Source organism: Leptidea sinapis, chromosome 27 (assembly GCF_905404315.1).
Source record: "Leptidea sinapis chromosome 27, ilLepSina1.1, whole genome shotgun sequence".
NCBI classification, from domain to species: domain Eukaryota; kingdom Metazoa; phylum Arthropoda; class Insecta; order Lepidoptera; family Pieridae; genus Leptidea; species Leptidea sinapis.
Window position 1 is genome coordinate 7,954,329 of NC_066291.1, and position 25,967 is coordinate 7,980,295.

Here is a 25,967-nt window from a genome sequence, read left to right on the forward strand (position 1 = left end):
ATGAAAAACTGGAAACTAGGAAGGACATACTACTGGTTTCATATATATGGAAAATTGCGTGTTATGGTGAGTCATCCAGCCCTACTATAGTGAATAGGGCTTTGTATACCGGAAGACAACAGCAGCTACTCCTAATTCCACGAGAAACAATCTTATGCGAGACATGCCTTTAACAGTAGCATTGCGAAGTTTAAACGAACTTTCACATAGGATTGACTTGTTCGCTTGCTCACTGAACGAGTTAAAAATTGGGGTTGTAGGTGTATGTTCTATTAATATTAATTAACTACTAAAGTAGGTAGGGTAGGGCGGGGCTTAAAGGTCCGCGGGTAAAAAGGTCCACCACAAATATTTAAAAAACAAGTGAAGTATCATTCTTTCTATCGATAGTGATGGAATGAAGCCAGCGCGGGGGGAGTAACGCGCCATCGCCGACAGTCGAGCAACGTTGCTTAGCGGAGATACACGGTCGCGTGTCCAAATTTCAGCGTAAGTATTTTTATTCAATATTGAACTTTTTAGTCTGAAGGACTGTTTTTAAGTGAACGATTTCTAAACACAGTTTTAAGATTTACGTTACTTTATTGTTTTTTAAAGTTTGTTGTTATTTTTAAGTAAGATTGACTGTTTTTTTAAATATAAACTCTTGAAATACTCACACGTGGTTGGGGTAAAAAGGACCAACCGGACCTTTTGACCCCACATCATTTACGTATTGGTTATAAAATCATTATTTCAATTTTAGTATGCGGAACTACAGAAGAAAAACAGAACGTGGCACAAAATCTGTAGAATTGATGCAACGTGCAGCAAATATAGTTCTACATAAAAAAAAATCATTGAGGGAGGTGTGTCGTGCTTTTGAATTAAGTAAAACTTCATTATCAAGATTTATTAAACGAATGGAGAATGATCCTGTAAATTTGAGATTTGGCTATGGTGCTCCAAGGAAAATATTTAATAAAGAACAAGAAGACAGTCTAACAAAATACTTGCTCAAACTTGCACAAATTTTCCATGGTATAGGTCCTAAAGAAGTTCGTCGCATGGCTTATGACTGTGCTATTAAATATAAAATAAATATTCCAGACACATGGCATTCACATAAAATTGCTGGGAAGGATTGGATGTCTGCATTTCTTACACGAAATAGCAGCCTCTCTATTAGAAAACCTGAAGCAACAAGCCTAAGCAGAGCAACGTCATTTAATAAAAGTAATGTGCAAGAATTTTACACGAAATTAGCAGAAGTTATGGATCGATTTAAATTTACAGCTTCTTCCATATGGAATGCAGATGAAACTGGTGTATCAACTGTCACCAAACCATCAAAAATAATTGCAGCTAAAGGAAAACGAAATGTTGGTTCTGTAACATCAGGTGAACGTGGAACTAATGTTACTCTATTAGTCGCAGTCTCAGCTACAGGTTCATCCATTCCACCAATGTTTATATTTCCTCGCAAAAAGTTTCAAGATCATTTTATTCGAGATGGTCCTACTGATTGCATTGGTGCCGGAAATTCTAGCGGCTGGATTACTAATGATGAGTTTTTTATATTTATCCAGCATTTTATCAAGAAAGTCCTAGTAAAGAATCGCTGACGTTACTGGTTTTAGACAACCACTCCTCACACTTATCTGTACCCACACTAGATCTAGCTAAAGAAAACGGCGTGGTGATGCTTTCCTTTCCGCCACATTGTTCTCACAAGTTACAACCGCTTGACGTGGCAGTATACGGACCTTTTAAAAGATATATGTCTTCAGCTCAAGATGCATGGATGAGGAATAATGCTGGAAAGACAATGACCATATATGATATCCCTGGACTTGTCCGAACTGCCTTACCTTTAGCTTTAACACCAAATAACATTATGAGTGGGTTTGAAAAAAGTGGCATATTTCCCTACAACCAAAATAAATTTAATGACAATGATTTTGCACCAAGTTATGTTACCGATCGTCCCTTAATAAATTACACAAATGAGCCACAGCCATCAACATCATCAGATTCTTTTCCATCAATACTGTTGAATACACAGCCTTTGATGTCATCTAATCCGCAGCAACCAACAACACATGACGCAATGATTGACACTGGTGATACATTGGTCGATCCTCAGGAAGTTTTTTCGCTTGAAGTCGTACGGCCGCTACCAAAAGCTGGCCCAAGAAAATCAATCGCAAACAGAAAACGCCGCAAAACTGCTATTTTAACAGATACACCTGAAAAAGAAAATCTTCGAAAAGAACAAGACATTGCGAAGAACAAAAAGACCAAAGGTGTAAACAAGAAGGCGAAAGTAAATAAAAATGTAGAACAGGTTAAAAAAGCAATATTACAAGAAATTAATAGTGATTCTAGCTCTGATGATGAATATTTCTGTTTAATTTACTGCGAGAACTACAATGACAGCGTTCCAGGCGAAGGTTGGATACAATGTAATCTGTGCAAACGTACAATACAATGTGATACAAAAAGTATTATCTCCAAAGCAATACCTCTTATACTATTCATAAGAGTTAGAAGATTTTTTTTGTTTAATGCTTAGCATTTTGTTTCCTTTTATAAGAGTTTAAATGTTTATGTTTGACATTATTGTAAAGTTTTGTCTGGTTATGGCAGAATGCATAAAGGATAGCATTTATTTGTTTATTTTATATATTTAAACTGAGACTGATTATTAAGTGTTAGGAGAAATTACTAATAAAACCAAATATAAAAAATATTCATGTATTTTTATTTGAATAAGACTAGGTAATTCATTTTAATTACCTATACTTAAATGAAGATAATATGTTTTCTGTTATTACAATGATTACCGCACTAGTATTTCCGTTTTTTTTAAAACAAATATTCTTTTAATATACACTAAAATATTGGACCTTTATGCCTCCCCGCTGTCCCGTTTTACCCCTGCTATGGGGCAAAAAGAGACAGATGACAAGGTCTAGATAAACAGTAAAAAGATATACTTCTGTAATGATGAATCAATCGAGAATTGGGTCAAATATAGTTCGATTGTTGTTTGTTTCATATGTGTTTTTTATTTTGATATAGGCGGTTTGGTTTTCACAGTACAATTGCTAATAGTGAAATTGGACCTTTGTGCCCCGCCCTACCCTACAGATTGTTTATAGTAATTCTAAGATATAATTATGTTTGTATAAAGTAATTTAAATACTTAAATTTAAGTCAAACCGCAATACGTTACTCTGTAAGAATAGGGAGTTAATTGGTTGAATTGAAATTCAAATATTTTTATTGAACATCGAAAATTACCACCCATTCCAAATAGTATGCCTCAGAACTGAAAACGGGCGCAAGGAACTCAGCTTTTTTCTCAAATTTAAAGAAAATGTAATATAGCCACTGCATTATGATTTATGGCAATGTCCATACAATCCGTACGATTGACAGTGAAATTTCTTTCCATGGTAAGAGTGTGTGCTTCTATTGAGAACTGGCCTCAACGTTTAAAGGACTGTATTACAGCCAATGGAGACCACTGAATAAGATTTTTATATCTTAAATTGTTTTATATTTATGTATTAAACTAACACACTGTAAAAGTAATAAATATTATATTTATGGCAAGTCTAGGTATATACTATACTATAGTATGTACTATAGCACATTAGCACATTCAATTGTACTTACAATTATCCTCGCACAGTCTTCAATCACTGGTATTGTCCAGCCTTTCCGTAGTTGATTTCTATCTACAACTTCTTCCCATCTTGCCCAGCTGTAATATAAAAGGACTTTTTATTATCCTGTTAGTTTATTTGTTTAAGACCTATTAAGAATGCATGCCTGAACAATCCCAACATGTTACTAGTTGGCTATGCAGAGCACTAAGACTGATTCGCGATGCTTCACCAATTGATCAATTGATCATTTTTTTTTATGGAATAGGAGGGCAAACGAGCGTACGGGTCACCTGGTGTTAAGTGATCACCGCCGCCCACATTCTCTTGCAACACCAAAGGAATCACAGCGTTGCCGGCCTTTAAGGAAGGTGTACGCGCTTTTTTTGAAGGTACCCATGTCGTATCGTCCCGGAAACACCGCACAAGGGAGCTCATTCCACAGCTTTGTAGTACAAGGGAGAAAGCTCCTTGAAAACCGCACTGTGGAGGACCGCCACACATCCAGATGGTGGGGATGATATCCTAACTTATGGCGTGTCGTGCGAAGGTGGAATTCGGCAGCAGGAATCAGGTTAAACAGCTCTTCGGAACACTCCCCGTGATAAATGCGGTAGAAGACACACAATGAAGCGACGTCTCTACGCAACGCCAAGTGATCCAGCCGTTCACAGAGCACTGAGTCCCCAACAATCTTATCTGACAAAATTGTTCATTTTCAAATTCATACATAGTGGTCCGTAACATAGCAGGGTTTATCTTGTATTGGAGTATATTGAAAAATAATTTTAATATCCTCCCTTTAATTCATTTTGGTTTTAGCTAATGGTATTGTTACCAATGCTCTAAATAAAAAAATAAATAAAAAATCGGCTTTAGAAGTAGACGCCACGGTACTTCAAGTGGCTAATAAACGCACCGAGCGTATTTGTTTTAACAGCACACGAATAGGAAACTTTTGACTTGAACAATGATCATTCATTCATGGAAGGCCAGCTCTACTGTGGCAAAAAATTACCTAATTCTCTAGTAACACGGGAACAGAAATCGAACCCTCACTCCTTTCTGTCAAAATTTTATTGTTTTTTTTTAATGTGATATCATATTTGTAATATGAGTAATAAGATAAATTATCTATTTACCCATACTTCTAGATATTTGTTTTATTTTTAGGAATCAATCTGACTATCAGTTATTAAAAGATCGGAGTTAAAAGTAATTTTGGCCATAATATATGACTAATAAAGGGAGAAAAATATTGTTAACTGGTATCCCCGTAACCGCAAGCACTAGCACAGTGTTGCCTCACTTGTTAACATCATGGCGCGGAGTCCTTTTTTTTTACTCGAGCTTATATATATTGGAATTTTTCTGTACAAATTACAGTTGTATACTTTAAATATTTGTTGTAGGTTAGTATGTAGTATGTAAGTTAGTACATACCCGAACGTTAGTAGACCTCTTTCAATCTTGAAACATTCTGATCGTGTCCAGGAGCCATAAACAACTTCTTCATCAACTGGAACACCTTCATGGCGAGGGACGTAATCGTCACTTCCATATCGCCTACCTTTGCGACCAAATTTGTCTTTCTTCTTTTTACTTCTGAGACTTACTCCTAAAAATATTATTATAACTCAATAAATCTTCACTGGTTTTCGACAGTAGCTTTATTATATACCATATACTTAACAAATATTTGCATAATATTCTGGTTGGAATAGTTAGCTGAGCTTTTTAGCTATAATATTACATATATTGAACATGATAGTAAACTCACACAGTTCCTTATGTCGCTCTCTTGATAGGTGAGTATTCAAAACATTTAAATAATAAAGGATTATATGTTATGTTTTTTTTTAAAGTGATAACCCTCACTTCTAGGATTAATACACAAATAAAATTTGAAAAACAACAATTTATGAACGATGCGGGACTCGAACCCACGACCTCCGGCGTTCCGTGCTCCGGTGCTCTAACCAACTGAGCTAACCGTTCGAGTACCGCCTCGTTATAAAATTCTATTTGCTTTGTTCAACTCTCAGGTTGTGGCTTCATCTACAGGATCTACTTTACAGTTGATAACCTGCTCAACCCCAATATTTGCATATTAGGAAATTGACTTGAGATGTCGCTCTTGTAAATCTAAACAAAACGTTACGTTTTTTTTTAAAGCCACAACCTGAGAGTTGAACAAAGCAAACAGAATTTTTTAACGAGGCGGTACTCGAACGGTTAGCTCAGTTGGTTAGAGCACCGGCATCGATCATAAAATTTTGTTTTTCAAATTTTATTTGTGTAATAAAGGATTATTCAAACAATATTTTTTAACTTAAGTCAATCAGTTACCTTATTTTTTTATATCTATAAACATAATAAGTTAACAATCTTTATAAAAATATATAATCAGTTTCTCTTACCATCCTCATCCTCTTCAGAATCAGGCGTAACTTCCATGTCGGACATCTCCATAGGTCCATCATCATGTCCATATCTTTTGATGATCGTCCGCTTCCGCGGCTCTGTTACAATTAAATCTTCATCTTCCTTTTTCTCTGTGGTATCAATTTCAGCCTTTTTAGCCCATTTATTCCAAAAATCTGGATCTCTTATATCTATATCAGATCGTTGATCAGTGGCAGCAAAGCTAGCCTTAGAAAAGGTCGAGCCTTTCTCGGACTCCATCTGTATGATTTGTGTTCGTCGTGCAAGAATCATTTCAATATCTTCCTCGCAAAACTTATCCCCTGCATTATCTTCATCCATCACAGCACCATATGCACCTTTCTTTAGTAAGTCCTCTATTTCTTTTTTTGATAACTGTTTTAAGCCAGTCTCTTTGCCTTGTGATGTATTCATGCTTTGCAATATTGCTTTATCTAAACCTAGTTTTAATGAAGCTTTATCAAACATTTCCCTTTCGTAAGTATTACGGCAAATTAACCTATATATTTTCACCATTTTAAGTTGACCTATTCGGTGGCATCGAGCTTGAGCTTGCAGATCGTTCTGAGGGTTCCAATCACTGTCGTAAATAATGACAGTGTCAGCAGCTGTTAAATTAATGCCTAATCCACCAGCCTTTGTACACAGTAAAAATACAAAACGATCAGAATCTGGTTTTGAAAATCTGTCAATAGCTTCTTGTCTTAGATTTCCTCGTATACGGCCGTCTATTCTTTCATATGGATATTTTCTAAAGACTAAATAGTCTTCTAAAATATCCAAGCATCTTACCATTTGACTAAAAATTAAGACTCGGTGACCGCCAGCTTTTAATTTTGGCAGAAGTTTATCTACTAAAACCATTTTGCCGGATGATTGAATAATAGCCTCATAATAAGCTTCCTTGTCTTCTCCATAAGTTTGTTTGTAGTCAAATTGAATTTGTTCCTCAGCTCCATTTAGAAGATAAGGGTGAATACAACATTTTCTAAGCTCCATCATGGTATTCATAAGATTAGGAATGTTAGCCGCAGATGAAATTCCTTTTTGTAAGAAACTAAAGTTTCTTTCAAGTATAGCTCTGTAGTATTTCTTTTGAATGTTAGTTAATTCTACCTCAATTATTGTCTCTTCTTTTGGTGCTAATGTTTTTTCCACGTCTTCTTTCAAACGTCGTAACATCATTGGTTTCAATAAAGCTTGTAATTTTAATACTTCTGATTCTGTCTTTAATTGACCAAACTCTGTCAAAAATGCATCGCTACTCGAAAACTGAGAAGGCTCAAGGAAATTAAGTAGAGAAAACAGTTCGTTCACGTTATTTTGTAATGGCGTACCGGACAACAAAACTCTGTGTTCTAAATGTAACTGCCGAAGCCCTTCCAACAATTTACAATTTCTATTTTTAAGCCGATGTGCTTCATCGATAACACAGATACGCCAATTAAAAGATCTCAATTCCTGAAAATCAGTAACTATAATTTCGAATGTTGTTATCAAAACATTGAATTTCGTAATTTCCTTGTTTGGTTCCCCATTTTCGTTCTTATAAAAGAACTCGTATTCTTGAATCATACTTTTACTCTGTTGCGAACCGTGGTATACAATAACATTCATATCAGTCCATGCTTCAAATTCACGTTGCCAGTTAGGAATCGTTGAAAGTGGCGCAATAATAAGAAATGGGCCACGGATACCATATTCCCACACTGCATTTACAAATGTTAGACTTTGAATTGTTTTTCCAAGGCCCATTTCGTCAGCTAAAATGCAATTACGGTTATTATGCCACGAAAATAAAAGCCAATTCAAGCCTTCGAGTTGGTATGGCCTCAGAGTATTACCACCTTTGTATAAGGGGGACTCCTTGAGTTGTGTCCATAAGTCAGGGCACGGCCGTTTTTTAAACTTCCATTTTTCTTTAGGTGGTAATTCACTAAAAATTTTGTATTGTGTTATTTTATCCACATCTATATCTTCTTCCAATTCCCAAGTACTATCTTCATATTGTAAGCTCTTCCATTTAACTAGGTAGTGTTTAACAACAGTATTATTAGCAGGATCTTGGTTTTCCGACATATCCAGTATTCGTTCCACCTCTATGTAGTCGGGATTGAAAGGTTCATCATCAAGAAGCTCAAAAATATTCATTTGCTGTGCTTGTTTTTGTTTAAAACGCTTGATTTTGGAAAATATACGTTTATCGCCTTTGTAAAGTTCTTCTTCAGTTTTCCATTCACAATGCAAGTATGAAAAATTTCTATACTTAACATAATATTCTTCTACATCCACGATTATAGGTTTATCATCAGTTTTATCACTTTCAATATTATTTGATTCGGTTTTCATATTTGCAGGCTCGACTACAGGCGTGGTAATTTCTTGTTTATTTTGACTAGTTTGAGGTTCTTCACAATTATTTTGATTTTCGTTGTTTGTAACATCAACATTTTCTGTACCTAGAGATGTTTCTTTTTTATTATTTTCAATATCAATTAAGTCTTTTTGTACGCTTACTTGTGTTTCAGGTTTAACCTGCCTCTTACCCATTCGACATGCCAGTACATGCTGAACTATCATTGAATCTTCGTCAGTGGTGTTGACGTACATATAATTAGGTTTAGGCGTTCCTTCTGGTCTATTTATATCTTTCATTTCGAGGGAATCATCGAAATCCTTTTCTTGTCTTGCAGTCGTCATCGAAAATTCTTCGTCAGAGAGCCTCAACATAACATCATCTGTATATTTTTTTCGTTGAGTATGTCTTGCTGAACGCCTCTTAAGACTGTCATCACCTTCCAACGGAGGTGACGGTGGTGGCGTAGAAGCTAAATCATCTGGTTCTCCATCTGAATCCGGTATCAATCCACCTCTTCGTTTGCGTTTGCCAGCTGGTGTTCTTCTTGTTAAAAGTTTCTTACCACTTCCTCCAGCAGACGATCGTTTCTTTGATTTTTTCCTGCCTAAGCTATCAAAGTCATCGTCAATCTCAATTTGTTCCTTTTTAGCTTCAGCTTCGTCTAAAAGGTCCTTAATAGCTATTTTAGAGACTGGAATATCATCAAAATCGGTAACGTTTGAGTCATCTAGACTAGGCAAATCTCCCACAGTTGGCATAGAATCATTTAAATTACTGTTATTTATAGAAACATCGTTTGCGCTCACATGCATACTATCTTTTTCTAAAATATCATTACCAGTAGTCGTATCAGCTTGAAATTCTGAAATACCTCTCTTAACATTTCTTTTGCGTCTAGGCGTATTAGGATCTTTAGGCACGCGTTTCTTACGTTCTTTAACTGGTTTATCAGCCGTATCTTTTGGTATTTTAGGTTCTTTAGGGGTACGTGGTTTTCTTTCTTTATTTTTTCTTGGACCACGAACTTTTTTAGTTTTTACTGCATCACTAATTAAAATAGCACTACTATCCAAATTAAGAGATTCATCTACGATCTCCGCATCAATCTCAGTATTTCCTTGAAGCCCTGTTCCAGCAGTTACACAGTCTTCCGAAACAGGTAGTTGAGCTAAAGATTGAGACAAATTAGACATCTTATCCTTTTTGGCTCGAGGTTTTCTTGGTTTAGCAGGACCTTTTCCTCTTCCTCGTCCTGTAGTACTTGTTACTTGTGGACTTTCGACCATTTTTGAGCCATATATAGGATTTTGTAAAATACAATTTGGACCGCCACTACATTTATCATTTGTTTCATGTTGTTGTAACATTGATAACCGTTCCTGTAAGCATCTTACTTTTTCTTGATTTTCACTTGATGGTGGTAAGCAATATATTTCTTGAATTTGTTGTTGCAATGCAGCTCTTTCTTGATGATGGGAAGCTGCATATAAGGGTGGCATAGTGGGATGCCCAACATTATTTGAACCCATGATAATAATATTTGGGTGGGATACTGGCTGCAACATATTAGGTTGATTTGTCGGTAAATGTGATGACATACTGGGATGAATGTTTTGACCACCCATCGGTATACCTACCTGAACATTTGGTGGTGCTTGATTAAGAGTGTTATTGGGGGTTGGTGTATTATGAACACTTGTTTGTATATTCATAATACTAGGACCGAGCTGTACACAATTTATATTACTAGGTGCACTGTGAATAGGCATACTAGAAGTAGCCACTGTAGAAATATTTGGAGGTTGCAATGACTGGCTCAATGGGAGATTAGTTTCTGACTTAGTAATTGCAGTGTGCACACTCTTAAATGTTGAGGCTGTGCTAATAGGGGAACTGTTTTGCATAGGGTTTGGTATACTCATAGTTAAATTGCCTGGTAATCCTGTGGATAGCATAGATGGGATATTTTGATATGTGTGTTGAAAAGTCCTATCCATGTTCAAAGGAGATGTTTCAAATTTATTGACCATTGGTGGCAAAGGAGGTTGTAATTGTTGAACATTAGTGGCCAATTCAGTTGGAGTGTCTATATTTACAGAAGTTTGGCTTACTGTTTGCCGCGATTCTTTAATAAGTTCATCATTTATTTCTTTAGTCTCAACTTTCTTTGTATCTTCATCAACAACTGCATCTTTATTAGTTGTTATATCATTTTTTGCATCTTCTCTGTTAGCTGATGTTTCAATTTTTAACAGATCTTCACTCCCTTCATTTACTTGTGATAAATTTTCTTTAGGGTCATCATTTTCACTCAAGACAGACGACTGCCCCATTAATGTAATAGGAGGTGGTTTTGTATTACTAGTAGCATGTAAAGTGTTAGAAAGCATAAATCCTTGAGAGTTACTAGAATCTTCAGCCTTTTTATCACACTCAACAACAGGTGCTTCCTTTTTTTCTATAAGAGGTGAAGAAAAAGAAATACTTTTATTTATTTCTGGTGTAGCAGCAGCTTCAGGAACCTTCAGAGAATGATCAGACGTATCTATAGGCATTATGTTACTATTATTGATAGATGTTGCAATTTTGCTTTGATTCCACTGTGCAGCTGAAGATATATTATGACTAATGGCTGGTGAGGCTTGGTTACGTTGAAATTGATATTCATTAGTAGGTAAAACCATTTGCTCTAAGGCTTGTAGAGTATTTTGTGACGTGTAGGCTGTTGACACTGGTGGTGGACCCGATGCCGGTGATTGCACGATACTACGTGCACTATGGGGAGATGCACTGGGTCCCTTAACTGGCGACATCACTGGACGCGGTGAAACCTGTGGTTGCGATTGTGGTTGCTGACGCGGCGACATTTGGGCTCGTGGTGACATTTGTGGAGACAGTTGTGGAAATGGTGGCCGATATTGCGGACTTCCTGTTTCAAGACTAGGTTTTACAGAACCATATTGATTCGTCACATTAACATCGAGGGGATGTTGCACTTGATGAGGTTGATAATTCATTGGAACGGAATGATGTGGTGATGCAAATGGCATTTGTGAAGGATGATTTGTACCAACAGATGATGATGACACTATGGGCTGTCGCGGGACATGGTGAAGGGGTGGTCCACCATGATGTAAATGCGGATTCGGGTGACCTTGTAGACCAGGTCCAATTGGACCTGTATGGCTTGACATAGCTTGATGGCTTTGATGTTGTGCTAATGCACTATGAGTTTGCTGTCCATGGGATAGTCCATACTGATGTGAATTTACTTCCATTTGTTGGTGATACGAGGGATGTTGGCTAATTCTTGCAGATGTAGGAGGATGCATTTGTGTATAATTGGGATACCCCTGTAACAAAAGTATTTTGTTAATAAATACTTAATCCTATTACTAATTTTTCACAGAAATATTATTATTTGGTATCTAATGTGTGGTGTGGCAATTTCTTTTACTAAGAAGTGACGAGACAAGCACAAAAAATAGGTGATATGCCATGCTGTGCAGTGCTACTCAGGAGGATTGATTGGCACCTTCATTGTAATCATCACCATTTGTTATAAGATGTTAAATCTGACTAGGCGAGTAATCTCAACAGCTACGACATCCTTCAATCCAATACACAAATAGTACCTGTATACTACTGCTTGTCGTCCGACGTGTAAAAGGGCAACAAACAACTTTTAACAATGAATGGGCCATGCAGTTTGAACTACACTTTATTTGTGATTATTATAAAAAAATTCCAGTCCTCAAGGTAATTTCACCTACCTTAAACAAGAGATATGTGCTTATGCATTACATATCTTTATTGGACAAAATCCTGATATAAGTGACATATTTCACACCTAATATTGTCTAGCTCCAAACAAGTCATATTAGGAAAAGCCTGTATTATGTGTTCCAGAACTATAAATTTAATACAATAAATACAGTTATACAATACTTAATTTACGATATACGATACTTAATTATACATATACATTTATGATGGGATTTGAACCCGGGACTCCCAGTTCTGTAGTCAGGGTCACTAAACAATGGGCTATGTTATAATTATACTATACACACAACACATGTATAGACAATATATTATTTATTATATTAATAAAAGAGAGACACAACTTTGTAGTTATGTTTAGCTTACTGTGGACCAGACAGCAGGTGAGAACTCTCTTCACCACTTTGTCACAACAACTAAAGCCATCAAAAATAATACTTGTTAATACTTCTGCTCAGCAACTGAGTTGGTGGGGTTCTTCTGTAAGTCAATCACTACTACTACAAGTGGAGTCAGTAATCATCCATCATGATTACTGATGGATGTCACTGGTTAAAGCCCAGTGCCCTTCTCAAGTGCCATAAGAAATTATCACTTGCAAAGTTTTCCATTGTGTCTGTCTAACTAGGTGTATGGTAATTGATCAAACAAAAAATAGAGAACTAAGCTAAAATTCCATGTTCTTAAAATACATACTTGTTGAGCATATAACTGCTGAGAAGATGGTTGAGAAAAGTGAGGTTGCCTTGGAATATAGCCAGTGTTCTGTGCTTGAAGACTTCCAATGCCTGTAGCCTGTTGAAAATAAAAAAAAGTATTCATTTTATCTGTACTTGGAAAAGCAACTTTTTAGGCTTATTTGTGTGATTAAATCTTATATTTTAATGATTTAGTTTACCTGTTGAGGAGCATACTGGTGCATTTTCTGTTGGTGTTCATAAGAATGTCTGTATCCAGGTGCGATTGGTGCATATCTATTGGCTCCAGGAGCACTGGACCAAACTCCCATTTCACCGATTCCTAAAAACATTTGAATTTTCTATTACAACAGCTCATATAAGTTAGCACATTTTACTAAAGACAATACACACAAACCTTGTTCCGGCATAGCATACATGGGCTCAGGTCCTGGATGATATCCAGGATACGCGTGTGACGGATGGACATGGTGAGATGGATGAATTGGTGCATGTGGGGGCTGAGGCATCCGTGGTCGTGGAGGATATGCACCATATTCATGGTAGTCTGTTGGAGGAGGACCACCCGGATTTGAAACTGGTTGAGAATTATTGCTACCGAAGGAAGCCAGTTTTTGTATTGTGCCCTCTGGTGGCACACTACTTGCAGGATATGATTGTCTGTAACTAATATGAATATTTTCAAATGCATTCATTTAAGAGTGATTAATGAAGTTACACAGAAAAATATTGACAAAAGATTCACAACTTTACCTGTTGTCTGTATTATCTTTGTTGTCACTTGCTACCCCCGAAGAAGTGCTGCCAGCAAAACTGTCTGATCCTCCAAGGTCATTGAGTTCTTCCAACATACCGCTTCCATCATCACCAAATAAATTATATGAGTCCATCACTCTCTAAGAGTGAATAATAATGTGTTTTTCTTGATAGATCCAATATTCATTAATACCATCCATCTTACTAAGATCTAAAAAGATACAAAATTAATAATTAATTTAATTAACAATTATTGGTTAATCTACCATATAATACATTAACTTAATAATGATAATGCATTATGAAAGGCAAAAGGCATAAAAGGCATTTATTTTCTCAAAATTGATTCCTTTAGAATTCTTTTTGATGTCATTACTAATAACTACTAGATACTACTACCACTTCAGAAACAAATGGCACTCTGAGAGAGAAGAAGCAGCGCAAGAAACTCTCGCAGCATTCTTTTTTGCGCTCTTTTCAATAAAAATATACAATATTGTAGTCATTTCTATCGGTATAAAATAATCACAATCTAGTCCCAGGCTGTCCAATCATTTAGATATTCAGCAGTGGAGTAATAGGATTTATGACAGAGACATTTTTTTATTAAAATTTTAAATTTATTTATAGATAATGCCTGAACAGACACTGGGACTTTATTATAGAAGTGCATACATTTACCCTTAAAGCTATTATGTATCTTATGAAGCCTACTAGAATTAGTTACAAGCAATCCCTTATTTCTAGTGTTATAATAATGAAAATCACTATTAAGAGCAATATGCTTAGCTAACTATGGTAAATGTGTCCTATAACAATGTGTAACATCATTAATACTGCATTTATTACAAAATTAGGATTATTTAAACAATAAGACATCTATTGTTTCAGTATACATTTTCGTCTAATACCTATTTGTAAATAGACAAAATATATTTATTAAAATACATTCATTATTATAAACTATTTCAATATTTTATACATCATTACACACTAGACAGTCAGGCAATGGCCTCTCTTTTAGGTATTATCACTGTATCTATCTATCTATATATGTAAAAAAAAATATAATATTTATAATGGAGAAGTATGGAAGTTGAAATGATTAACATATCAATAGAAGACTAAGGATTGGCTTGGAGTTTGCTGTTTCTCCAGTGGCAATCCATTACGGGAATTGATATTAAATTATTATTGACAACTTTTAGATAGCTTTAAAGAGATAAGATAGATAGATAACAGATGTTAAATAATTACATACATTTTTATAAAAATTTTGTTTGTGGCAAAATTTATTGATGATGTGGGATTCAAGCCCACACCTATCGGGATATGCTCCAGTGCTCTTCCCAAGTAAACCAACCATCCAAATGAACTTAACTTAACAAAGGTCAGAACAAACTGAAAATGTAATGAAGGTTTGAACCTGCATTATCCATAAATTTTTGCACAAATACAATTTGTATGACATAAAGAAATGACTTCAATTGCAACAAAGCGGAATATACCTTTATGATTTGTAAGATGGGTGTACTACAAATAAGATGTAATTTTATGCTTTACAATCTTTAATTGCTAGAATATCTTGTAAATGATTAAAAACATGTGTAAATGGCACAGATGACCTACTTAATAAAATAATATCTATATCAAAGATACATAACATATTGGTCTGTTGTATGTATATAAATATATATCAAATCAATTTTATTTCCGTCTTATACAGTTGATACCTAGTCTAAAGGCCTATAGTCTAGGTTGATTTGAAACATGGTTCTTGATCATAATAAAAAAAATGTGCAGAGTTAAAAAATGTTAAAGAAATAAAAAACAGGTTATCACTAATATTCTGGTAATGTTCATTAAACTTCATTACTAGTTGAAGCAGTGTTATCAATGTTCATTCACCTCTCAATAACTGTTCTGAGGTGAGTAACCATAGCATTACATTATCATTGTAAAATGTCATAAACACAGATAATTTTTAATTTAATATAAAAAATATCTATGTAAGACTAGGTATGTTCTGTATTATTGTAAACAATTTTGTTATGTATTATAAACACACATATTTTTGGATATCTGAATTATTTCCATACAGAATTGGTAATTATATCCCTTACCCCTTATTCATAATGGTCCGCAAACTTTAAACAGCCACTAAGGAGCGTTTTTTCTCATTCTGACTTAGGTCAATAGAAGAAGACAGAGTGAGAATTAGTAATGCTTTAAGGTAGCAGACTATTTTGAAGAAGGGGGAAAGTATATCGATGAAACATTGTACATAAAATTTCTTCTATAGAACATTAATTTTATATTAAATTTTTTCCGATCACTGTGGCCAATTCTGCCTATAGGCTAAAACTGTCCAAACATGCCTACAGTCCCTCTATACACAAAGAACATATATGACAGTAAACAATATATTTATTATGATATTGTAGGTATGCCAGTGTTTCAGGTAGAACACTTAAGGAAAATAAATCTGGTGTTGATGTGATCTGCATAATATAACCAAATACAATGAAGATAATACATGTATTATTTCTGATCTAGCTATGCATGTGATTGTAAAATGATGAGTGTGCTTAAATGATTGGAGCATATCAAAAGATACGCTAGGGAGTGTGTTCATGAGATTTATAAATTTGAAAGAAGGAGTTTCATTTGGCTCTCTGTTCTTTCTACTAACCCTGCCAGGTATTAGCTTCAAGAAATCTGTGTGATTTCATACATCTGTAAGTTAAAAATTTGAATTTTTACATAAATTTAAAAATACAAGCAAAACTAGTTTTAATGTCTAATAATCTTACTTATAATTAATTGTTTCATAATCTTACTTATAATGAATTACACAACTATACAGTAAAAATCTATAAATTTGTATTTAACCATCTGAAAAGGACTTCTGACAAAGAAAATATTATAAAGCCCCAAAAAATGGTTATAAAATATTATATAACACTATTGTAACCCTTCGTTTAGTTGAAGTAGCTTTGCATGTAAACCAAAACACAAAATTTTTGCTAAATGTAACAATGAAACCAAGGATTTAAGGCCACAAAAGACAAATATCATACAATTTTCATATATAAATTTAAAAAGTGCCACAAAAATTTGCATTAAGTACAATGAATTTAAACATTAGAAAGGGTTTAGCAGTATGATACATGAATCTGTGGGTTCTAACAATGCTAGGAGCTTGGGTACTTCCAAAATGATTTTCTTGCGGATTGATGTTTATACTGTAAGAAATCTGACATACCAATTCTAATAGGTGGATAGTCTGAAGAAGATGAAGGTGGTTTCGCCTTCCATGATTTTTTTATCAAACTATTAGCCCCACAAAGTGGTGCTTCAAATAGTTTCTTTAAAGCAACATATGTTTTGAGGTCAAACAAAAATTTAGATTTCCTGCATGAAGAACATGATGAATAGGTAAATAACAATACATTTGAAGCTCATTTAATAGACAGAATCCATAGATTCAACTAACATGCTGCTAAAAATTTACCCAAGATTAAATTATATGCAATTTAATAGCAGTGATTCAATTTTTATTTATGGTATCAAGTTATTTATGTATACTTTATTAATGGACTTCATTGGGTGAGAAATAATAAAACATTGAATTAATAAGTTAACCTATATTACCTTACATGCTTTTCTCTTACTAGTTCTTCTGTGGATGGATGATGCACTGCACTTTACAACCAAGGGGAAAAGCTATACGCTTATGAAAAAGAAACATAAAGCGATACAACTTTTCCCGTTCAGTTATAAAGATTTATTTACCAGTAGTTAGTTATATCTTCTGCACTGTTAGCTTCAAGATTGTTAGCTTGGATAACAGTTTAAACGATTGGGGTGAAAATAAAAATTTATACATAATTAACACGAAACTTATCGAACGTTGACTTGGCAATTACAAGTCGTGCTTGTGCTACTCATAAATATAAAAGTTTAACACGTAACATCATATCTAGTTCATAACGTTGGGCTACTTAACACTCAACAAAAACTTAATGTAAATAATAATAAGCACAATTTATATGATAAAAACACAAATTAGAAGATACTCACAACAAGCGCCACACAACACGATTGTTCACAAAATGGATACCATACTTCGATGATACTAATATTCTTATTCAGAGAAAAATGCCCAATACACATTCGCAATTTAATAAAGAAAATAACATATAAATCGCTGAACTTCTAAACTATTCTTCATTAATTAAAATGGGTAAAATAATATATAATCTCACAAATTTTTGCTTTATTGTTCAACCAATATCAATCGAGCTTCGTCCATTTTCTTTTATTACCTACTACTACTTCTACAGTCTACTTGATACTTGATTTATGATTACTATATAATTTTGTGTGTAGTGTTTACTGTTCGTGTTGCCACTTACGAAGTTACCAACGCCGAACGCCAGCTGTAAATCCGTAACTGAATCCCAGCACGTACTTAAATTGGTAAAAAGTAGAAATAGTTTTATATGTTTCATTTAATCAAACCAACATGGTCTGCCGGTATCCACTGTTGCTCAATACTCTGTTTTTAAATTTTTATTAAGTTTTTTGCAAAGGTTGGGAACAAGTTAACCATGTATAACCATAATCATGATATCTTTGTAACAAAGATATCATGATTATCTATAAGGAATGCTTATTTCACACCAAATATGATTCAAAACAATAAAATCACAAAAATACTTTTCGAATAAAATGGGTTACGCGATAAAGATGCAAGATGAATAGCTTTGTCCCATTCTATCTCAGCCTTAGTTGTACGAAACGTGCAGTAATTAATAATTTACAACGGTATATTTGTACGGAGTAAGGAAATTCGAAAGACATTTGTACGTTTTCCTGTGATTGATTGAACTCACGTCAAACTACCTTTGAAGTATATACTTCATATTTTTTATTGGAAAGGTCCTTTCCAATAAATGATATTGAGTTATTCGTCGCACACATACATAATGCAAATTTAAGACGTATATAGTTTTCTTGTGCCATTGTCAGAACTAGACAAAATTAAAGTAGGGCTGAAACGAGAACCACGCGGGAAGCACCAGCTTTCAAAGAAAATAAGGATCATCAAAATTTGTTCACCCAGACGAAAGTTCTGAGGTAACAAACATAAAATAAAATACTGTTGAATTGAGAACCTCCTCCTTTTTGAAGTCAGTTAATGCGGTTAGTAATAATAATAATTCGTACTATAAATACGTACCAGCACTGGTTCTTGGTAATGAATGAAGAAAATAAATAAATGTCAACAGAAATAACACAATTCATTATTAGGGTCTGACTGTAGTATATTTATGAAAATAAGGGAAGAGACGAGCAGGACGTTCAGCTGATGGTAATTGATACACCCTGCCCATTACAATGTAGTGCCCCTGAAGATTCTTGAAAACCCAAAAATTCTGAGCAGCACAACAATTGCGCTCGTCACCTTGAGACATAAGACGTAGACTAGCTATGCTTTCGGACCGAAACACATTACTGCTTCATGGCAGAAATTAGCACCGTTGTGGTACCCATAATCTAGCCAGAATCCTGTGCAAAGGAGCCCGCCAACGGCTATTATTGCTATTTTATGGTCCTATAATCAACAAATAATTTTCATCACATGCATTCATTATTATGTTTATATTCATTTACATTCCTAATCATCTGTTGAGTATGTGAGATTATGTCATACGATGTAATTCCGTGAGGGGTAATTTTACTCATAATAGTAATACGACAACACTTAAACTACTCCTTTTAAAAACAATTGCTATCTAAGGGCACGCGGTAACTAGTTCTATAGTGTCAATATTCTAAGACTTGTAACTTGTAAGTATAACGTAGTCTATGTTCGTTACATTAAAAGTGTTCACTATTCTGTGGTGCGGCTGGCGGCATTGCCTTGCCAGTTGCTTCGTTACTTGTGCATCACTCTGAAATTTCAATGTTTGAACTTTCAATTGATTGTTTTGTTTATTGAACAAAGAATATATCTATATTTACAACTTTTATACATGAAATTCAAAGAAAATATACCAGAAGATACGAAGAATAGTATTAATTTAAATTACTATCCCCTCTTAGTCCATGATGATTAAGTTGGTAGATCAAGTTATCCGTAGTTTTAAGGTAGCAAAAGTTTTTCGAGAAAATACTGACAAGATTAATAGTATAGACTTCTCCCCAAGTGGTGAAACTCTTATATCATGTAGCGAGGATGACCAAATTGTAATTTATGACTGTGAAAAGGGGACGCAAATGATAACAGTAAACAGTAAAAAATATGGTGTTGACTTAATTCACTTTACACATGCTAAGAATACGGCTATTCATAGTTCCACAAAAGTTGATGATACTATTAGGTATTTGTCACTGCATGATAATAAATATATACGCTATTTTCCGGGTCATACCAAAAAAGTTGTAACTCTGTGTTTGTCTCCAGTTGAAGACACCTTTTTATCAGGATCGTTGGATAAAACACTTCGTTTATGGGATTTACGCTCTCCAAATTGCCAAGGTTTGATGCATTTATCAGGGAGACCTGTTGCTGCTTATGACCCTGAAGGCTTAATTTTTGCAGCAGGGGTAAATTCTGAAAGCATAAAACTATATGATTTAAGATCATTTGACAAGGGACCGTTTGTTACATTTAAACTGAATCAAGAAAAGGAATGTGATTGGACTGGTCTTAAATTTTCCAGGGATGGAAAAACTATGCTTATTAGTACAAATGGATCAATAATAAGATTAGTAGATGCATATCATGGCACTCCATTGCAAACTTTCACTGGACATCTCAATAACAAAGGCATTCCTATCGAAGCATCTTTTAGTCCAGATTCACAGTACATATTCAGTGGCTCGACAGATGGAAGAGTTCATGTGTGGAATGCTGATACAGGATACAAAGTTTGTGTTTTGAATGGTGACCATCCAGCACCCATACAATGTGTTCAATTCAATCCAAAATACATGTTACTTGCATCAGCTTGTACCAATATGGCTTTTTGGCTGCCAACAATTGATGATGTTTGAAATTAAAATAGTGTATGTATTTTATTGTTTTCAATATTTCCTGTTTCCAGAGGATAACTTGAGTAACTTACAACAAATTCATGGATCTGTTGCAAAAAGCACAATTTTCATTGACTGAAGAATTTTTGACAATCTAAGGTATAAATTTCTTATTCATTATAGCTGGTTTCATATTATGTTATTATTGTGGACTGCTGGTGAATTGTGGTGCTACATAGATATTGTCCTCAGGAACAGTTTATATCTTTTATAATATACTTCTTAAATCTATTTCTAGTTTTTTTTTATGGAATAGAAGGACAAACAAGTGTACGGGCACCTGTTGTTAAGTGATCACTGCCGCCCACAATCTCATCGGGGAAACACCGCACAAGGAAGTTTATTCCACAGCTTTGTAGTATGTGGAAGAAAGCGCCTTAAAAACCGCACTGTGGAAGACCACCACACATCCAGATGGTGGGGATGATATCCTAACTTGTGGCATGTCGTGCAAAGGTGGAATTCGGCGGCAGGAATCAGGTTAAACAGCTCTTCGGAACACTCCCCGTGATAAATGCGGTAGGAGACACACAACGAAGCGACATCCCTACGCAATGCCAAGTGATCCAGCCTTTCACAGAGCACTAGGTCCCCGACAACAAGCTGCTCTATGTTGCATGCGGTCAAATGGATCGAGCTGATACTGGGGTGCGCCAGACCAGAGATGACAGCTATACTCTATGTGTGGCCGGACCTGCGCTTTGTAGAGCGCTAGAATGTGGGCCGGCTTGAAGTATTGCCGTGCTCTATTAATAACGCCCAGTTTCTTCGAAGCCAATTTGGCTTTGCCCTCCAGATCGCCACGAAATTGGCAATCGCTCGCGATTTCGAGACCCAGTATTCCGATACTAGGCGAGGCTTTGAGAGAAGTGCTGTCAAAGAGCGGTGATACGAAAAATGGGGTTTTTTATGTGGTAAACGCGCAAACTTGAGTCTTCTGGGGGTTAAATTGGACAAGGTTCAATTTACCCAATTCCGCGACCTTCTTTAAAGAGGACTCGATAGAAGACACAAGTTTCTCCCAGCACTGCTCGACGATTTCCCGAGAGAGACCTGCATGGCCCGTGTATACGGCATCACCAGTGCTGTCGTCTGCATAGCAATGTATGTTGGAGGTGTCCAACATATCATTGACATGCAGAAGAAGTAGCGTGGGAGATAGCACACAGCCTTGGGGCACTCCAGCATTCACGGGCTTCGGGTTCGAGCAATAACCGTCGACAACGACCTGTATGCTGCGCCCAGTGAGGAAGCTGGAGGTCCACTTGCACAAGCTCTCGGGAAGCCCAAATGATGGAAGTTTTGAGAGGAGCGCCTTGTGCCATACACGATCAAAGGCCTTCGCTATATCCAGGCTAACTATGTGTTAGGTATACCAGAAGATCACCTGCCGACCGACCATGGCGAAAGCCTTACTGTCGGTCGTTGATCAACTGGTGACACTCTAGATATACCAAGAGCTGGCGGCTGATTATGCTCTCCATGATTTTGGAGAGCAGGCATGTAATAGCAATAGGCCTGTAGTTTGCCGGATCCGAACTGTCTCTTTTTTTTGGATCGGATGCACATGGGCTGACTTCCATGAGTCAGGGACTACGCCTTTTGAATAAGGGTGCCGGAATAAACTCTTTAGCACCGGCGTCAACTCAGGGGCACACGTTCTAAGCACGATTGGAGAAGTGCCATCCGGCCCGCTCGACTGCCTGACGTCCAACGAAAATAGAGCTCGCCTGACCGTTTTCTGTCTGAACTTGTACTTCAGGCATAGAGCTCTGACACCGCGGGATGGTCGGCGGTGTTTTTCCGTTGTCGTCAAGAGTCGAGTTGGAGGCAAAAAGAGCGCATAGGAGATCAGCTTTCTCTTTTGTCGTATGGGCCAGGGTGTCATTCCTCATGTGCAAGACGTTGCAGTGGCAGGGACGGCTGGTTGAAGTTACCAATAGCAGCTTTCGACAACGACCAGAACTTGCGTGTTCCGGTCGGCTAACTGGAAAGCTGCTCGCCGATTTTGACGACGTGCTTCGATTTCGCATGGGCGATTTGCCGCTTAAAAAATCTGGAGGCAAGGTTATATTTCCTCTTAAGAACTTTGCAGTTCGGATCCTTTGTGCCCAGCGCCACAACCCAAGTTCGATAGGCCTGTTTTTTGCAGTCAGATGCTGCTTTAACTGACGCATCCAACCAGGGCTGTTATCTGCCACCGATCGGTACTACAGAACTTGGAATAAAAATATCCATGCCCTGTAGTATCACATCGGCTACTGCAACGGCGCAGGCAGTAGGATCATCCGAAGGGAAACAAACCTTGCCCCAAGGGTAGGATACATAAAAGGAACGCATCCTATCCCAATCTGCTGACTTGTAGTGCCAAACGCGGCGGGTCGCTGTTAGTCTGCGGCGTTGGCGTCGGATAGGCACTACACTCCTGACCAGGCAATGATCGGACGTTCGAGAGGGGCGTCGACAAAGACCTGGTAACCATCGGGATGTGTAGTCAGCAGAAGATCTAATAAGGACGGCATGTGGCTATCCACATTCGGGAGCCGCGTGGGCGACTCAACCAATTGGGACAGATTATATGCCAATACAAAATTATGCACAGATCGCTCTGCGTAGTCTGTGATGCGTGATCCAACCCATTCGGCATTGTGCCCGTTGAAATCACCCAAGACTACGATTTCAGCGGAGGTGACCTGTGCAAGCACGTCGTCAATTGCCGCTTGAACGCAGCCCATGAGATGATCGGTTTCTGCGTTACCCCTATGGGACCTGTAGACACGGTGGATAGATGCGGACGCGGTCCTCTAAATCTACGCGCAGCCAGAGAATAGACAGGTCCCTACCCTCAAAATTGCCGAGACGGCGACAGCAGATATCCTCCCTAACGTACACACATACCCCGGCATGAGGCAAAAAATTGTGCTCAATTTTGTACCCGGGGTACGTTAAATACTATGTCGAGATATCTGCGTCTCCGTAAGGAAACACAAGGCCGGCTGCGCCATCTCAAGGTGGTGGTGGACGGCGTTTAAATTGGAGTGAATTCCCCTGATATTGCAAAAAGCTTTAGGTAATTATGAGTAAAATGTACCTTAATAAAAGGGTATAAAACATTCGGAAGAAGAATGCTTAGTAAGCTCGAAAAGAACATGCGCCAATACATGGAGTTTTTCTTTCTTTTTAAATCATTTCAAATCGTATAATAAGAATAAATTGCAATTGTAAAGTTAGAAAACGTACAGATGAATGGAGATACTAAGCTCACGAAAATCAAAGCAAGTTATCCTTTGGTCAACTGTAACAGATTGACGTTAATAGTTTTTATGTACAGAACATAGTAATAGTTTTATTTTAGTTTTACCTAATTGCAAAACGTTAGTATTTGTGTGAATGTAGAAATTAGGAATATTAAGCAACTATTGTTTGTGTATTTTTGTTATAGTATATAGGACCACTAAATTTAATTTAGAAAAGGTACTTATAGTGCAGTATTGAGTAGGGCGCAAGGCGTAGAAAGCAACCTATATGGACATTTCTCTTAAATTTTGTTGGTCTCAAATATAAAGTACGCAAGTAATAGAGGTGTGGTGAATGTCCATGCATTTCTGAACACTAGTACGCTTCGATGATCTGCTTGAGAGCAGGTAAACTTCTCCACAAGTCATGAACAAAGTTATTCTGCTTGTTATAGTAGCCCGTGAAGTTTTGCTTTTGGACAGAATTTCTTCGAGTTACTAATCGGTATTTTACACATCTTCAGTACTGTTTACCTGCCAATGCCACGTCTGGCAAGGCGTTGGAACTATCAAAAGTGTCTTTCTGATGAGAAAACATCTTCTACTTATAACCCAAGTATTATATATAAAAATTTGCTCTTATACTATTACGTAATATTATAATTTCTTGAACATTAAGGGTGTCTTGCAAGTGGTTGCCACGATGTTAAGTGTCTGGCAATGAGTAACGTGATTTTTAAAGATATCCTGGAGGTAATACCGAAATACGCACTTTATTATTTGATGTATTTAGATCGGTATTTTACACACCTTAAGTACCGTTATCTGCCAAACCCACTGTAACCTAATCTCCATAATGGTCCATCGTTCTTACCTGTGTTGGGAGCATGCGCTGACAAACTTTCAGCTTTTATAAAATAACGTAGGTCTGGTGTCCACGGGCTCTTAGACTATTACTTTTACAGTGTTCTAGTTTAACATACATATAAAACAATTTGAAATATAATATATATAAATGATGTGGTGTCGTGGGACACCAGGTAGGAACGAAGTTCCTTCGGCTAATGTAGAATCGACACAATTTGTAAAAAAAGTTGTGTTCAATTTTATGTAGGTTTTCTTGATTTATATAAATATAAATGAAATATTTTTTATGAGAGAACTTTCGTTGCACTAATTAAATAAATTGTTAATTTTTCAAATCAGATTTCATAAAATTGTAAAAATATTTTCAAACAGAGAACGTGGCGCCATCTTACATGCCGTAGTAAAGTTACGTGGTTATCGAATGCATATTACCGCCATCTCTAGAAGGGTTTTTGAATTACGATACAGTTTAATGCAACCAAAATGTAATGTTATATAAATGTATGGAACAATTGTAGAGTTGCTATCCATCTTAATTTTTTTAAGTTATATTACATCTATTACTTGATTGCCAATGACAAGATTGTCAACCCTGCAAAGATTTCTTGCACTCACATAATAAAGTCCATTAGAAAGAGAAAACACTACTCGCTTGTGTATACGACTGTCGCGCCTGCGCACGTCTCATTAACGGTTTTATTCCACGGACTTTTTCTTACGGTTTTACTATCACATTTTTTTCAGTTCGGTCCCGCAGCAAAATCCCTATCTCCTCCAAGCTTTTGATAGAGTGATAGATAAATTATGATGATTAAAAAACTTTTGATAGATAATATTGTTTGTTAAAATGTTGCTCATTAGTAAAAATTTTCTCATCCGTAACAATAATTTTCTGTGACCTACGAAAATTTTAGTACCACTTCAGTAGTTGTTTCGATTATATCACCCTATTCTTTTTTTAATTATCAGTTAAGAAATTACCAGTAGGTACATCTCTTATAGGCTGCAAGTCCTAAGTCATCTTTTAAAATACGCGGCATGGTTCTAGGTGCTATCTTCAACTCCT

The 25,967-nt window shown here is 36.2% G+C and overlaps 2 protein-coding genes and 1 non-coding gene across 3 annotated transcripts in view; 1 reads left to right on the forward strand and 2 right to left on the reverse strand.

Moving 5' to 3' along the window:
• The window catches only part of LOC126972738 (chromodomain-helicase-DNA-binding protein 7-like), a 35,208-nt gene extending 17,178 nt beyond the window's left edge, over nt 1-18,030 (reverse strand). The window contains exons 1-8 of the mRNA XM_050819657.1: nt 17,778-18,030; nt 13,692-13,905; nt 13,336-13,604; nt 13,139-13,260; nt 12,937-13,035; nt 6,074-11,810; nt 5,097-5,271; nt 3,664-3,751 (exon numbers count right to left, since the gene is read on the reverse strand). Of these exons, the coding sequence (XP_050675614.1) occupies nt 3,664-3,751; nt 5,097-5,271; nt 6,074-11,810; nt 12,937-13,035; nt 13,139-13,260; nt 13,336-13,604; nt 13,692-13,828 (6,627 nt within the window). The 5' untranslated portion in view covers nt 13,829-13,905; nt 17,778-18,030. The remainder of the gene's footprint in view (nt 1-3,663; nt 3,752-5,096; nt 5,272-6,073; nt 11,811-12,936; nt 13,036-13,138; nt 13,261-13,335; nt 13,605-13,691; nt 13,906-17,777) is intronic.
• Nucleotides 5,576-5,651, reverse strand: Trnap-cgg (transfer RNA proline (anticodon CGG)). The gene has a single exon. It is a non-coding gene; the product is annotated as a tRNA-Pro (tRNA).
• Nucleotides 18,031-19,611: 1,581 nt separating the features above from the next.
• Nucleotides 19,612-20,778, forward strand: LOC126972843 (WD repeat-containing protein 82). The gene has a single exon (XM_050819938.1). It carries the CDS (start codon nt 19,809-19,811, stop codon nt 20,757-20,759), a length of 951 nt encoding a protein of 316 aa, XP_050675895.1. The 5' UTR covers nt 19,612-19,808; the 3' UTR covers nt 20,760-20,778.
• Nucleotides 20,779-25,967: the final 5,189 nt, after the last annotated feature.

What these genes read in the sequence shown, in the direction of transcription:
- LOC126972843 (XM_050819938.1), top strand. Translation starts at nt 19,809, where the DNA reads ATGATGATTAAGTTGGTAGATCAAGTTATCCGTAGTTTTAAGGTAGCA.